This window comes from Erigeron canadensis, chromosome 5 (genome assembly GCF_010389155.1).
Source record: "Erigeron canadensis isolate Cc75 chromosome 5, C_canadensis_v1, whole genome shotgun sequence".
Taxonomy (NCBI): Eukaryota; Viridiplantae; Streptophyta; class Magnoliopsida; order Asterales; family Asteraceae; genus Erigeron; species Erigeron canadensis.
This window is the reverse complement of record NC_057765.1, coordinates 40,973,924-40,988,706: the sequence shown is the minus strand read 5'-3', so window position 1 is coordinate 40,988,706 and position 14,783 is coordinate 40,973,924. Positions and strand designations below refer to the sequence as shown.

The 14,783-nt window shown below is 33.5% G+C and overlaps 1 protein-coding gene across 1 annotated transcript; it reads right to left on the bottom strand.

The window, feature by feature from the left end:
* Positions 1 to 4,205: 4,205 nt before the first annotated feature.
* LOC122600870 (putative pre-16S rRNA nuclease) lies at positions 4,206 to 14,428 on the bottom strand. Its single transcript, XM_043773648.1, has 8 exons — positions 14,139 to 14,428; positions 13,906 to 13,985; positions 8,887 to 9,036; positions 7,719 to 7,767; positions 7,554 to 7,622; positions 7,359 to 7,454; positions 7,192 to 7,290; positions 4,206 to 4,540 (listed from the first exon to the last, which is right to left on the bottom strand). Exons 3-8 carry the CDS (start codon positions 9,033 to 9,035, stop codon positions 4,397 to 4,399), a joined length of 606 nt encoding a protein of 201 aa, XP_043629583.1. The 5' UTR covers position 9,036; positions 13,906 to 13,985; positions 14,139 to 14,428; the 3' UTR covers positions 4,206 to 4,396.
* Between the last annotated feature and the right edge of the window lie 355 nt (positions 14,429 to 14,783).

The window sequence follows — 14,783 nt, the reverse complement described above, 5'->3', positions numbered from 1 at the left end:
ATCATCGAATGTATCGCACCAAATACGGCCTTGCAGTCTTAGGCTCTTGCTCCAAACAAGATGTTGAGCTTCATGTGTCTACTTATAATATACTCATGACAGGTTTTGTCCTAAATAACACTCACCTGGCTGAGCATCTGTTCTGCGGTTTCATCAAAAGTAACCGACTACGTGAACTCAACTTAAGCAGCTACAAGATTATGATTAAAGGGCTTTGTAAGGTCGGCAGTAACTTTACAGCCATCGGTTTGCTTAGGCTTCTCGATCATGGAATATTAGATGGTACTTTTAAGTATGATCTTTCCATATACAACACCATCTTTCATGGTCTCTGCAATGACGTAATATTTATAGATTATGCATTAAAGTTATGGAAAGAAATGGTCCACCACAAAGCCATCCCACCTAATGTCGACACATACAACTCTTTGATTCGTAACCTCTGTAGGTTAGCTCGTTGGGACGAGGTGTGTAGCTTGCTAAAACAAATGGAGGATGCACAAATCTCTCCCAAAGTCAGGACCTTCAATATCATAGTCGATGCACTTTGCAAACAGGGTAAGATAGCCGAAGCCCGGGCTGTTATCGACATCATGGTTGATGAGACCGGTGGCCGCAAGTATCCTCCTAACGCAGTCACCTAGAATCCACTAATTGATTTTTATTGTTGGAGAAATGAAGTGAGCGAAGCAAGGAGAATTTATGATTCGATGGACTCCAAAGGCATCGAACCCGACTTTTTTACTCATCACATGTTTTATCTTAGGTATTTCATTGATAAAGACTTTGAAAAGTTTCAGGCTTTCCCCAGTGTTCGTTCAGACCTCTCTAGCCAATTCTCGTACTTTATAGTTTGTCGCACTGGTTTAGGTATACCAAGATTTCCAGAAGAAGAACTTTATCACAGTCTATTAATGGGACTTAAGTATGATAGTGCACTTGCTTTCTTCCATCTGATGGATCGCAGCGGGCTGAATAAAGAAGTTGAGGTGCACAGAATCCTCATTGATAGGGCAAGCAAACACAAGAGGTTTGATGAAGAAAGTCTTTCCCACGTCGACTTAAGTTGTATATGTCTTGCCCCCCCTGCTATATGAGAACCTTTTACCTATGTGTTCGAACCTTGGGTCAATAAAATCCAAACCCGGTGGGGGAATCGGATACCAAAATACTTCAGGTTGGGTCCGGAGTGCTTAACAAGGCATGGGATGGGTTTCGGTAGGGGTGTTCAAAAAATTCCGAACCCGAATCCGCTATCCAAAATATCCGAAAACCCGATCCGAAGTTATCCGAAAATTATTCCGGATATCCGAATTTTCGGATTCGGATATCGGATGAAATTTTTGAAAATTTCGGATATTCGGATAATCCGAAAATTACATATACATAAATAATGATTTTGGTCTTGGGCTAAGTTACTTTTCCATATGTTGGGCCTTTATCCTAACAATCTAACGGTTGACGACTCACGAGTACTTGGTCTAAACAAAACCCTGATCCTCATTTTGTTCCATCAAAGATTCTGACACTTCACTCCACTGCTTTCCTTGGCAATTCGCACGCCCTCCATTTCATTCCAAGTAAGATCTTTAATTCATGTTATTATATTTAGTATCGAGTTAGTAATAATATATTTAATCATCTTTTAAATATTACAAATGTCTAACTACCTTTATTTAATCTTCCTTGATTTATGTTTGCAATCAAAAGCTGTCAATTAGCTATATTATTAATAATATTATTGTTCTTCTTTTTCTTTTTTCTTGTAGTCGCATTAAAAGCAGTCAAAAATGTGTGCAACGTAGAGAATTGAAGATTGCTACTTAGGTGTTTTTGTTTAATTAGAAAAAGAATGATGGATGTTTTCTTTAAAAACTTATTTGTTAAAACTAAAAGTAATTTCGGATATTTGGATAATCCGGTATCCGAATCCGAACTTTCGGATATCCGAAATTTCTGATTCGGATGGGCAAATCTACTATCCGAATTTTCGGATATCCGAAATTTGGATATCCGGTTTTGAACACCCCTAGGTTTCAGGACACTTACCGGTGATTTTATTCGGGTTCGGGGCAGGGACATGTGACATGTCTACCCCGACTCGACCCGACTATAACAATATTATATTCCACACACATGTATACATACTATTTTATTATATTCTTCAATAAAACTAGGTCGGTTTCGGGTTTTCTAACGGGTTTCAGGTCGGGTTCAAGTATCCTTTTTCTTATCGAGTTCAGGTATGGCACTACCCGCCCTCAACCTGCTCCATTGCCATTCCTAGTGTATACGGTACTCGCACAATGGATGTTTGTGTCCCATATTTTAGGGCCAACAAGGAGAAATTTTCCTCTCGTTGGCTTGTGAAGGGCTATAAATCTCTAATATAACCAAATGTCTTTGGGATCGATCACTCGCAAATATGGCCATCTGCTGTATGTGCAAAAACCTTCCTGTTATAGCCCATGTCTTCCACATTCAGCCTAATTGCAAAGTGTAACGGTGTGAGCAATTGAGCATTTGTAAAAGATGAATGGTGATAAATGCTTTTAATGTTCCAATTATTACTATTTTTTACTTTAATTTATCTTACAATATTTATATCTGAATTTTTCATTTATTTTTAGGCGTACATTATCTATATCTATACTCCCTTATAAAGCATTTTTCTTTTTATCCAAAAAGCCCTTTTACTATAAATATGGTTCCCAAAATGACCCTCCACGCACTTCAACACTAAATTACCGTATCTACTCTTATAACAAATTGTCACTCCAAAAATAAAATTTTGCGGCAACGTGCGGATATTATGCTCGTAATTTATAAAGTGTTTTGGGTTGCATATACCTAATCTTAATTTTTTATTATCATAAATCTCACGGGTAAAAAAAACTAGTATATAACTAAATATTTAAAAACTCAAAGAGTTAAAGCCGAGTCCTTGTGTAGTCGCCTTTACTGGACTTGCCCAGATTCTCAATTGTTTGACATGTTACTTATACAGTAACATTTAGCCGATTAGAGTCAACCAGTGCACTTATAACGTCTTAGGAGAAGAGACATGCAAAATGAGTTGACAGATACCTTTTGATGTAAAATAGTGAGAAACTATTTTTGAGTCTGGTATTGTGATTGTTTCGACCAAGAACCTGACAACGATATACTGATTTTAAGGTCTAAAAAAAGGATAGACTATACCAAAACTAGAACAAAGTTATGATTCAAAAAAGGGAGGAAGAATGGTACCAAAACAAGAAAGTGGTTGTTCCTCGAGACCCAAGTAAAATTTCAAAGTATCTGCAAGCTTCACTCAACATCCAGTGTTATGCAACACCCTTTCAGGTTGTGTAGTAAGATATTAAAGGCAAATTTTGGCCTAAGAAGTATACTCTACTTATTTATTTATTTGCTCGTAATCATGTTGCTAGCAACACATGGTATTTCTTTTTGCACGTACTCTGTAACCGTTGTAGTACCTCATCTATTTTAAAAGATCAATGTTATCAGGCTCTAAGCATGCTTACTTCACTGCAGCTAGAAGCCTAGAATTGCAACAGGACCTAAGCCCATGATAGCAAGATCCACACCAACAACCACAAAAGTCAAAACTCTGACATATTTTTCCCTTCCAAAAGTTTAATTGTTTCCCTGATGAAGTTGCTATAGCAGTACACCTATGAGACTTAGACCTATTAAAACATACCAGCATAGTTTTTGACTTGATAAAAAAGAAAGAAGTTTTGTATTCCTACAATTAACAACTCACTGCAGCTTGATAGTTGATATATTGCAGCCAATTTGCATTCAATTACACTTTGTGAACCTGGTGCTAGAACTGTATCAACTACATCCCCGACCTCGTCAGGATTCAAATTTATCTTCTCGACTACTGCCTAACCAACCATTATCAGATAAAATTATAAAAAACTAAAGTTCAAGTTACATAGTTTCACATAAATAGCTAACCAAGTAACCAATGATTTCAAAAAAAAAAAAAAAACGCTACCATAGTAATAAAAAAAAAAAAAAAAAGATACAACCATGACCATTAGTATGCATACACCGATACACACAGGCACAAACATACAGTTATACTTATTTCAACTTATGATGTGAGAACATATAACACATAATGATTCTTGGAGTAAAAAATCTGACCTTTATAAATTCATAGATATACCATTAACCAATGAAACCAGAAATCAACAAAAGATAATTGAAGTCCATTAAAAACAAAGATTTAAGAGTGCCAACATTCTAAGACTTCTGAGCACCAGCTGACAATGATGACGACGACAATATAGGAAAGACATTTAAATAAGATTTTAGCAGAGAACGTATTATCTCCATTGCATACGAATCTGTTTTATCCCATGAACATGAAAAACCTGTTCTATTTTTTGGGGGTTTTTTTGGGGGTTTTTTTGGGGTTTTTTTTGGGGGTTGGTGGTGATTTTGGTGAGAGTTGAGAGGAACATAGCTTAAAGCTCCACGAATGTAACCGAGTTTTGTCACAATTAATATAATCGAGATACCCCTGCATAAAAACATATAGCCATTAGTTTAACATTCAACAATATGAGTGATAATAGGGAAGATTCAGGACGGGTAGTACCAAATACCCGAACCTGATAAGAGAAATGGTACCCGCCTCGATACCCAACCTATTGGAGCACCCTATTGGGTCAGATAATTCACCCCGATACCTGATACCCGTTATCAAACCAAACCCCGACCAGAAATCTTTTTCAAAAACATTTGAGGTTGAATGAGTTCATTTGGGCTAAATTTCTCTAACGGGTCAAATGGGATTTTAATCAGAAAAATCAGCTTGAATAGTTGGGCCAAGACTCGAAGGGCCCCAAAGTGTATTTAAAATGCATTGAACCTCCTAAACTGTTTTATTTTAAAATGTAATTTATCGTGAGAATAATATAGTTTCCATTATACTATTTGATATATTGAACTATATTTAGCACTTAAAAAAAGTGTTTCCAACCTTCTTTGACCCTCCATTAACATTACCTTTTATGACCCAATACAAATTTGACATATTACCCAACCCGCATGACCTGCCCATCTTTGCCACCTTTAACTACTAAGGTATACGTCGACAAGAACTTATAAATTTGTAGGAACCTTTTTGACCTTTAAGTTATAGTATAATTTATGGTTTGAGAAGGAAGATATGATGCAATGATTTAATGAGATGATAACTTTGTATATGTGTTAGGAAATTTCTAGCTTGGGTGCTGAGCCATGTGAAGGTGAGTCACTTACAGTTATTGTTTTTGAGATAAAGAAGTCAGAGGTATGTAATTTAAATCACTTATGATATTATAAACTTGAGACGAGAATGCAGGAAAGACTTGACAAATTAACTAATACAACTCCACTGTTACGGTGATTAGATTCCATCCTACATTAAGATAGAGCATGAATTCTGTTTTCTAGCTGTAAGTTAGTAAGTAAAAATCTTACAAGAATTCATCCCTGTTATTCTAAATGTGTGCTTTGTATTAAAAATATATTGATATGTTGGTTTTGAAGGCCCAACCTGACATTAGATGGCCACCAGTATGATACTTCCTCTGTGAGTGAGCTGTGACCCCGATTGACATATCCACTAATCTTTTTTGTTGGAATTTTGATTTATTGGGTTCTGTTTAGATTGGTATTTTTTCCGTTATCACTGTAGGTGCTATGTGCACGTTGTCAAAAGCGAACGCGAACTCAAAACGCAAAGACCCCAAATGTGGCCTAGGCGAGAGGCGCAAAAAAAACACGGTCCCAAAAGAAAAACACACTAAAAAAAACAAAAAACAAATGCCATTTAAATTACTAAATACCATTTAAATAACCCATAACGCACCCAACCAAAAAGTTCAACATGATTTTTTTAAACCAAATTACTTTAAATAACCCATGATGCATACAATTACCCATCATAAGAAGCATATAATGATTATAAATTAATCTGTAACTGTAACCTGTTGTACTATAATCATTAATCTGTTATAAAGTATTATTATATAATCTGTTGTAATATGAAGCATGTTAACTGCAAATATAATCTTTTTTTTCCATATGTAAAGCTTGTACTATAATTTGTTGTATAAAAGATGCATATAAAATAACATGAATTGAGAAACGTATAAAAGTAATATCAATTGTACTATATACTTTGATGAAAAAAGAAAAGTTTGATGAAGTATGACTTGATGATACATACTGAGTGATTTTGATTTTTGGAACAAAGATACTCCTCTTATATACCCATATTATACGTGAGTATCTTTTCTCTGACATGCATACCAAACGCTTATATTGAAATCTATAAGATGCCGCTTAATAATGTATGATTTACTAATGTAAATCAGTGACTTACTAATGTATGATTTTGCACTCTTTTGTAGGCATGTGTCTTTTATATCCTACGACTTAACCCACACAAACGGTCTTCTTAGTTAATTTAGGGAAGCAGATTTGCTAAATTGACTCATCTGATAGCTTATTATATACTACATTTATTTTGATATGACACATCTTACATTCAAAGACAGAATCCTAAGCAGCATTGTAGAATTGGTTTTATAGTAGAAATAATGGTACCATGTGGGTTAAGTATGACTGAAATCTATGCTGTTTTTACATCCCGGTAATTACATCGCGTTGGCTACTTGACGATCAGTCATGTTTTGCCTGATCAGAATTGTTGCATTTGATTAAATTTATAAACTCTCATATCTGGCTTACTCAAGTCTTGCCTTCTGTTTTGAATGTTATTAATCTTATTAATTAACTTGCTAATGGTTTCCTATATATATATATATACATTTCAAGTTGCCTAATCTAATTGTGCGTTGCATATATATTTGACCAACTATAGATGTTTCAAAGTATAGCCAAGAGTTTCTATCTCCTTGAGTTCATATTTTGTCAAATTTCTGATTTGAATTCACATCTATTTAATCATCTATTTGTATGTTTCAAAACTATTTATGGAGTTCACATTACACACTTCCATCATCTAAAGAAATATATTCTTTTACCGTCTTTTCATGTTTCATTATACACTATTTTAAACCGTTGTCAAAGACCTAGTATATATATATACATATATATATATGCAATCCCTATTCAACAAATATAACTAAAATACAATAATTGGCACAAATGAACTAGTACCTGTAGGATACTCGTAGCTGCAAGCATGTCAGTGTCAGCTTTTTTCTGTTCTTTTTCGCCGGCTGCATACTCCAACTTGTTTATTAATAGCTCTGCAATCTGTTATACAATTGTAAATCAGCGTATTTGTTATATTTTAACTATATAAAAAAAATGTAAATGCACACCTTAGTCATATGATTTTCCCCCCACGTTGTAAAGCGCAAGTCTCCCAAATCCTGCATTTGAAATAGCTCTTCGGCAAACTTTTCCACAGTGCCAGTCTAGCATAGACGGTAAAAAACAACAAATATTAGCATTCTTTTAGCTCTTTAGCAAAAGTACCATTTTTTTTATCTAAATTTACGATATTTGAAACTTACGTTATCAGTTCTCTTCAAGTTATAAGTAGGCCAGCCAAGCACAATCCCCGAAAGGTTGCGCTCATTAACCTTTACAAAAATTAACAATTACATTATCCGTTTAATAAAAGAAGCACATAAAAAAGATATGAATTATACACGGGAAAGAAGAAGTTAAAAACTTACGAGATCTCTAATGACTTTCTTGACGTCATCCTTATCTCGATTTAAGGTCCTACACAATTCAAGTATAAACATATAAAGCACAAGCATAGGGGTGAGCATGGGTCACAAGTGACCCAAAACGAAAACTACGTTAATAAAATTTCAAAACCAAAACTTCTGGTTATTCAATTCAGTTTTTGATAAAAATTTAACCGAGCTATGCCCATTATAAACAAACCTATAAATCTTTCAGCTTAACTTGTAACATTGGACCGAATATTTACTATAATGATGAGACATCCAGAAGTTAAACCCAAATTTGTAGGACGACTATATTATCACAAAGAATTAAAATTAATTCCTAGGCACCAAACGAGAATCTTAATGGATTCAGAAAACTTGCAAGGGCGCATCTTGATTTAATGTAGCTATTTGTGTACACATATTATGTTCTCACAAGTCGGTTGGGCATATTTAGGATGGCTAATGCTTTAACATGAAAACCATAACCAAACCAAATCAGTTTGTTAACTACTAAACCAAAACCGGATAGATAAACCAATGATTTGTACTTTTGATTACTTAGGTTTACAATGAGACATCTATGTATAATATATAACATTACACTTTAGTACCTCACAAAATATATGCAAATGTTACCTGATACAAGCATTTATATAATTAGTCTAAGACGAATCGTCGATTATAAATTTGGTAAGGAATCAGCTTACATACACACATATTTTAATCTTGATACCAATAAAAGACCATTGGCCTTAAAATCCAAATGATTAATCAAAAGCTTCAATTTACCTAAAAAGAGAACGAATTTTCTTTGTGATTACTACTCCTAAACATGTGAATCTTACAAAACCCACACGATAAAACAAATAAGCTTAATAAAGAAACTGAAAACATATTCTACACCAATACATAACCCTTCCATTAAATCTCTCAACAATGTATCCCCGTTGTGCTGACCCCAAAACAATTACTAATAACTTTTTTGGGCTTTGTCTGCCCTTGATTTCCTATTTTGTATTTTTAAACACCATAATGGAAACTTCTACAATTCATACAATTTCATATATGTATATATGTACTTTTAGCATTTGTTAATCTGATTCATCCACTTAATGATCCAAAAACTAGAAATACACTACTTGAACAAAACTTGTAAGTAGAGTACCGCAAAGGCCTAGCCACTTTATGGCCCTCACTGGAGATGGATACCCCAATGAAACTCAGTCCCACGTCCATTCCAACCAGGGGTTTCTTCAAGTAACCCTTCATCTTAATCAAATGTTCATACATCAGGTTCGGTGCCAAATACCTCATCCTGTTAAACAATGAACACATATTAGCCAAGCTTTCTCTTTCTTTTCTATTTTATAACATAAAAAACTACAAAATCTGAAAAAGAAACAAGTAAATATCCTTGTATTACCTTGTACGGATCGAGGATGTAACCAAGTAAAGAAAACAGGGGTATATGATGGAGGGAAGAAAAGGGTATGAGGCTAAAAACTAAGATGATGCTGAATGGTTTCTGACCTAGATTGGCTCTTTTTAATACTTCTTGTTTGGCAGTTTGGGGCAAATAATATTTGGGGCTTTGGGCAGTTTGGGCCAAATAATATTTGATCTGATGGATGGACTACACAATGTCTCAACCTGATCTGATGGACTAATAATATTTGATCTATTTAGAGGTACTTTATGAAAGAATTTCTTATTTTCATTTCCACAATATCATATCTACCTATATCCTAAATCACTATAACTAGAAAATCATTACTGACTATTTTTAAACTCAATAATGACTATTATACCCTTCTTTTTCATTGTTAAATCTCACTTTTTTTTATTTTGTTTGTTAAAATCTCATATTAATTCAACTAAATGAACCAAGCAAACACTCATGAAGAATGTTACTAATTCATGAAAACAGGTTTGAATAGCTGAATTAGTAGACAATGTTTCCCAACTATTTGATGTGGTGTCATGAACGAAAAAAATGTAGGAGATTTTGGCACTTTGGGAAGAAGGTGAAGAAGTGCATCATGGTCTTAAATGCATAAAAAGGTAGGCGCAATGCGACAGCGAGGCCCACCTAGACCGCCTAGGCCCAGGCCCACATACAAATTAAGCGGCATCTTACAATTAGTTCAATATAACCAATTGGTATTCCAATGAGAAATTTTATTGCATTTCAGAGAGAACGTATATACGGGGATATGAGAGGAGTATATGTGTTCCAAATATGAAAATAAATCAGAATTTCTCACTAATATCATCATATCATCCTTTATCAACATATTTTCCATTCAACTTCACGAGAGTTTTCTTCTATTTTTCTTAAACACAGATTTCCTATATTACTAAGCCTCTTCTTAACCACTTGTGCTTTAGCACAGTGGCCACCGTGTCGCCAAATTCTTCGACTAGTCCCATATGGCGCAAGGTCGATCCCCACAAGGGGGGTTAATTTGGTAGTTTACCTTGACGCTATCCCAACACAGGGGTTATGCAGGTGCCTTAGGCACATGGGACTAAGGGGTTCCTATCAACTTACCTTTTTACTACTAAAACTCAGTTTTCAAGAATTACCAAGACTATTTCCATTTTTCTTAAATTCAGTTTTGTCAAAGGTTTTGAACAACTTGGTTTTAACTATTTGTGTTGAACTCTTTGGTTGAATGCATTCTGGGTTATTTAGATGGTATTTAGTAATTTGAATGACATTTGGTTTGTTTTTTCTTATAGTGCGCTTTTTTTCCATTTGGGGTCTTTGCATTTTGAGTTTGTCTTCGCGTTTGACAACTATGATTACTAATGAACTTAAGGCTTTATTTATATTTAATTAGGTAGATATGAATAATTTAAAAAATATATATATCATTTTTTATTTAAGTTGGGTACATCTGATATTTATATAATTAAAAAGGAAAAATATGAAATTTTCATAATTTTATACTAGTAGTTACATTTAGACCCCTTTACTTACATAAACATTTCAATTAGGCACCAACACTTTATAAGGAAATGACATATTTACCCTTAATAACTTTAAGATACAATATCATAAATAAAGTATTATCGTTTTATACTTAGGGCCTTAGAGTGTTATGGATTGCTCATTTATAAGCCTTCTCAAGACAAAAAAAAAACAAGAAATGCTTATGCAAAGCATTTATTTCTACAAAATAAGCTAATAAACGGTTTTTATATAGTTTTCTTATCATTTATGAGGTTAAAAATAGAAGATAATGAGAAAAGTAAGCAAATTCCAAATACCCTTTCGTATATACCATTATAAAAAGATCCCCAATGGTAAGTTGGTAACATTAAAGTCAATTTTGTGGAGTATGCCGTTGGAGAATCGGTGTTGTGGCTGGTTTTATACTTTTTGCATTGAGTGAGTGGTGTGTTGATTTTTTTTCTTTTTGTCTATACTATATTTTATGTGATATTAACTAAAATACAAAATTGAGGTATAAAATCGAACGATAAACTGTAAAATGTGGTTCAGTGTTATGTTCAATGCCGCAAGATAAACTAAAAAAATCATGTATGTATATATATACTCAAATAACTAATTGTACATTTTTAATCTTGCAAATTATAATGAATTTAGCAATTTTAATGCCTTTCTTATTTTTTTTCCCGTCGTCCCTCAGTTTCAAAATCATACTAGACGTGTAGTATAATGATAATTCACAAAAATCATACAAACTATTTACATAGCAAATAAGAAAAAAAAAGTACCCACCAATAAAGATACAACAAAGAACAAAGAACATTTTTTATGTAAAGTGGGGATTTTAAAAACGGAAAATTCATTATTTTTCATAGTCGCACGAATCAAAGAACAAAAGATACGAATGAAAAGATGTTTGTGAACATGAAGCTTGATTAACTGAAGTTGTGTCACTTGTGTGTAAGACCCATTATCCGTGAAGAGATCCATTTTTGGCTTAAAAAAGAATTAATTATTGATGAAGAGGGTTTTAATCTATGAAAAATCATAAACATTTGAAATAATACTAGATAAAAATGCTCATAAATTCATCAATTGGTGATCGTACTTTGAAATGTTTTTGATTTTGAACATAAAGCCTTATTTAGAGGTTAGATTAGTCATGATTCGATTAATATAACTTATTTAAATTTTAGAGGTTAAAAGTGATTATATTATCCATTTGTGTATATGTGATATTAATTGGTTTAGAAAGGGTAGATATGATACTAAAATTTTATGTTAAGTAAATGTGATATCTAAGCATGAAGGGTTTCATGATTTTATAGACATGTTACAACCAGAATTCCAAATCCCAATCCCATGAGGAGCCGTTGTAACCAAAGATTGTTTAAAATTATGTGTAAAATAACAAAAATTTGAATTTGTATTTTGCTAAAACAACACAAAGAATTTTTCTAAAAACTGATTTGTAGACATCTAGGCAAAATATTAGTTATATGTGCTAGATGGCTCAAAAATCTTAGTTAAATGTGCTAGATGGCTCATATTAATGATACATACATAAAAGAATACTGAACTTTTTTCCAGCTTGTAGCCCCATCCATCCTGGTGAGATAGTAGAAAAATATGAGAAGATTTGAAGAGAGGATTTAACATTTGATAGAGAAGTATGTTCGATGATGAACAATTGCACATGGGACTTTACGCCACCATCTTTAAGTCTTGTGTAAAAGAATTCGCTCAGCCTTAGAAGCATGTGTGCCTTGATGTTGAAATCAAATGGAATTCGACTTGGATGATGCTAGAAAGTGCAGTCCAGATTCAAGATGCCTTTGGTAAGTTGAAGGAGTTAGATAGCAAGTATAGAGCTGAATTTGAATCATTGTAAGGTATACCCACAGTAGGAGAAGGGAATTGTGCCAAGAGTTTGTTGCCTTATTTCAGAGGTTATTATACTTCAACATTGTAAAATTCTAGCTTAATCTATCTCAGTGGTGATGGTTACTTTGATGAAGTCTTTGAAATAAAGCAACCATCAGAAACAAGAGTTCTAAGAGTGAAAATCTTACAATTATATGAATAGAGCTATATGTCAAACATGAAGATTCTTGATTCAAGACACAAACATAATTGGCTAAGAGAAAAGCCAATTATGTGAGGTCGTCGATGATGACCCGGCCACTTTTCTGAGAGATCAGTACATAAAAGCCTAACAGAAACCTAAAATCCTACAGCTGTAAGATCTGATGAAATGAATAGGTATCTAAAAGACCATAGATATTCTGCCGAATCCTGCATCAATTGTAGCATCATAATCTGCATTTAGTACTCTAGGAGATGTTCGGGATGCCTTTTGTAGTCCGTTGACTCCTGTGGCGTTGAGGCATTAACATGTTCACAAAATTGGCGGCTTAGGTCCCAAAGTGTTCCATTTGATATAGCGAGGAAAACCTTGAAGACCTTGAAATATACCAAGGTGGTATGATTTTACTTTATATGTATTGAAGTTTGTAGATAACATTCATCTTTTGTTTCCGTATAATTTATTCGTTTTTCTAGGATTGAAGGACTTGCCTGAAGCTCTATACGCCATCATTGTTGATGACTAAGGCATGCTCAACATGACTTAACAAAGGTAATCCTTCTACTTAAGTTACAACATTTACAGATGCTATTGGCCCTTAAAAGAAGATTGAGAAACAAATGAAGCATCGAAGTCCTTTGTCACACTTGGTGTTTGTGTTCTGGTGTTGTGCTATGGTATACCTTTATAATATTTTATGTGGTCTTTTTTTATTAGGTAGTAAGCACAAGATTATTTTGCGAGTGTGTGGAGTATTCTGTTGAAAGTGCATTAAGACAACTTTGAAGTCTTGTCGATGTACCTTATAGCTGATATTTTGTTTCGATGTGGTGATTATTTTGTTTTAAGATGGATGTTAAGCAAGAACATGATTGTATTTTAGACCTGCTTTATGTTGACATATTTCACTGCTTTAAGCTTGATCCATCTCTTAGGGTAATTATGTCGAAGAGATGTATTAAGCTTTCTGCTATGATGAATCGTTTGGTGTAATCCCAAGACTAAACTTTGTGTACAGAGTAACAAACCCCACAACCACATCAAGTAGTGATTACTGAACTAATTCCAAGATTAACTATGATATTAAAAAAGGTTACGAATGAAGACACAAGTTATCATGACATATACAAAACTGTGCTAACCTGGAAGAAGCGATTATATATCTTTAACCTAAGCTTCTTAAAGCCTACATCCATCTTCCTTCGGTAAAAAGGAGTTAGTCCTGACGGATGCACAACAAACATTTAATCAGCCATCGATCGGATCAAAGTACTATCAGAAACAGTCATACAAGTAATCTACTAACAACATTATATATATGATATAAATTAAAAATAATAACCATATCTCTTTTGATAATATAAGGAAAACTTACAAATCTTTGAAGATGGTTATTTCACCATTTAAAACACACTTGATTTGATCTGGGTCACCCATTGGATGAATCCCCAAGAAAAAACAATATGGGTGTAACGAATAATTATTTGTATTCTCATATTAGGGTTAGAGCAGGCTAGCATCAGGTAAGGTATATATATGATATGATATGATGTACCACCCCCATATATTGGATCCCGCCTACAGCGAACCACCGGGGGTGGGCAACCGACGGTCTGTAGGTAAACCTCTTGCAAAAGACGGAGGTTGCAGTGCACGCCATTTGCCCTATCCCCAGAATCGATACAGCGTAAATTTTATTTTTTACCATTTATAGTTGTATTTTGTTTTACCATTTTTGATGTATTATTATTTTTTACTATAATTGTTATTTTTATTTTTACTATTTAGGTTTTGTTACCATTTCTGGTTCCTTTATTTTTTGCCTTTTATTTTTACTTGCCTTTTTTACTATTTAGTTTTACTTGCCTATTTAGGTTTTATTTTGACTTGCCTTTTATATATATTAAAAAATAACTAAATTAATTACTTATTAACCAATCATAATTTTTAAAATATCAAAATTAAAAGTTGATAACATTAATAATTTAACTATAATATATTATTAAGATTAAAAATCATA

Coding starts and splice junctions, on each gene's coding strand:
- LOC122600870 (XM_043773648.1), bottom strand. CDS start 9,035: ATGAGGTATTTGGCACCGAACCTGATGTATGAACATTTGATTAAGATG. Junction 7,455..7,553: donor ACTTGAAGAGAACTGATAAC/GTAAGTTTCAAA, acceptor CGTCTATGCTAG/ACTGGCACTGTGGAAAAGTT. Junction 7,291..7,358: donor GGGAAAATCATATGACTAAG/GTGTGCATTTAC, acceptor ATTGTATAACAG/ATTGCAGAGCTATTAATAAA.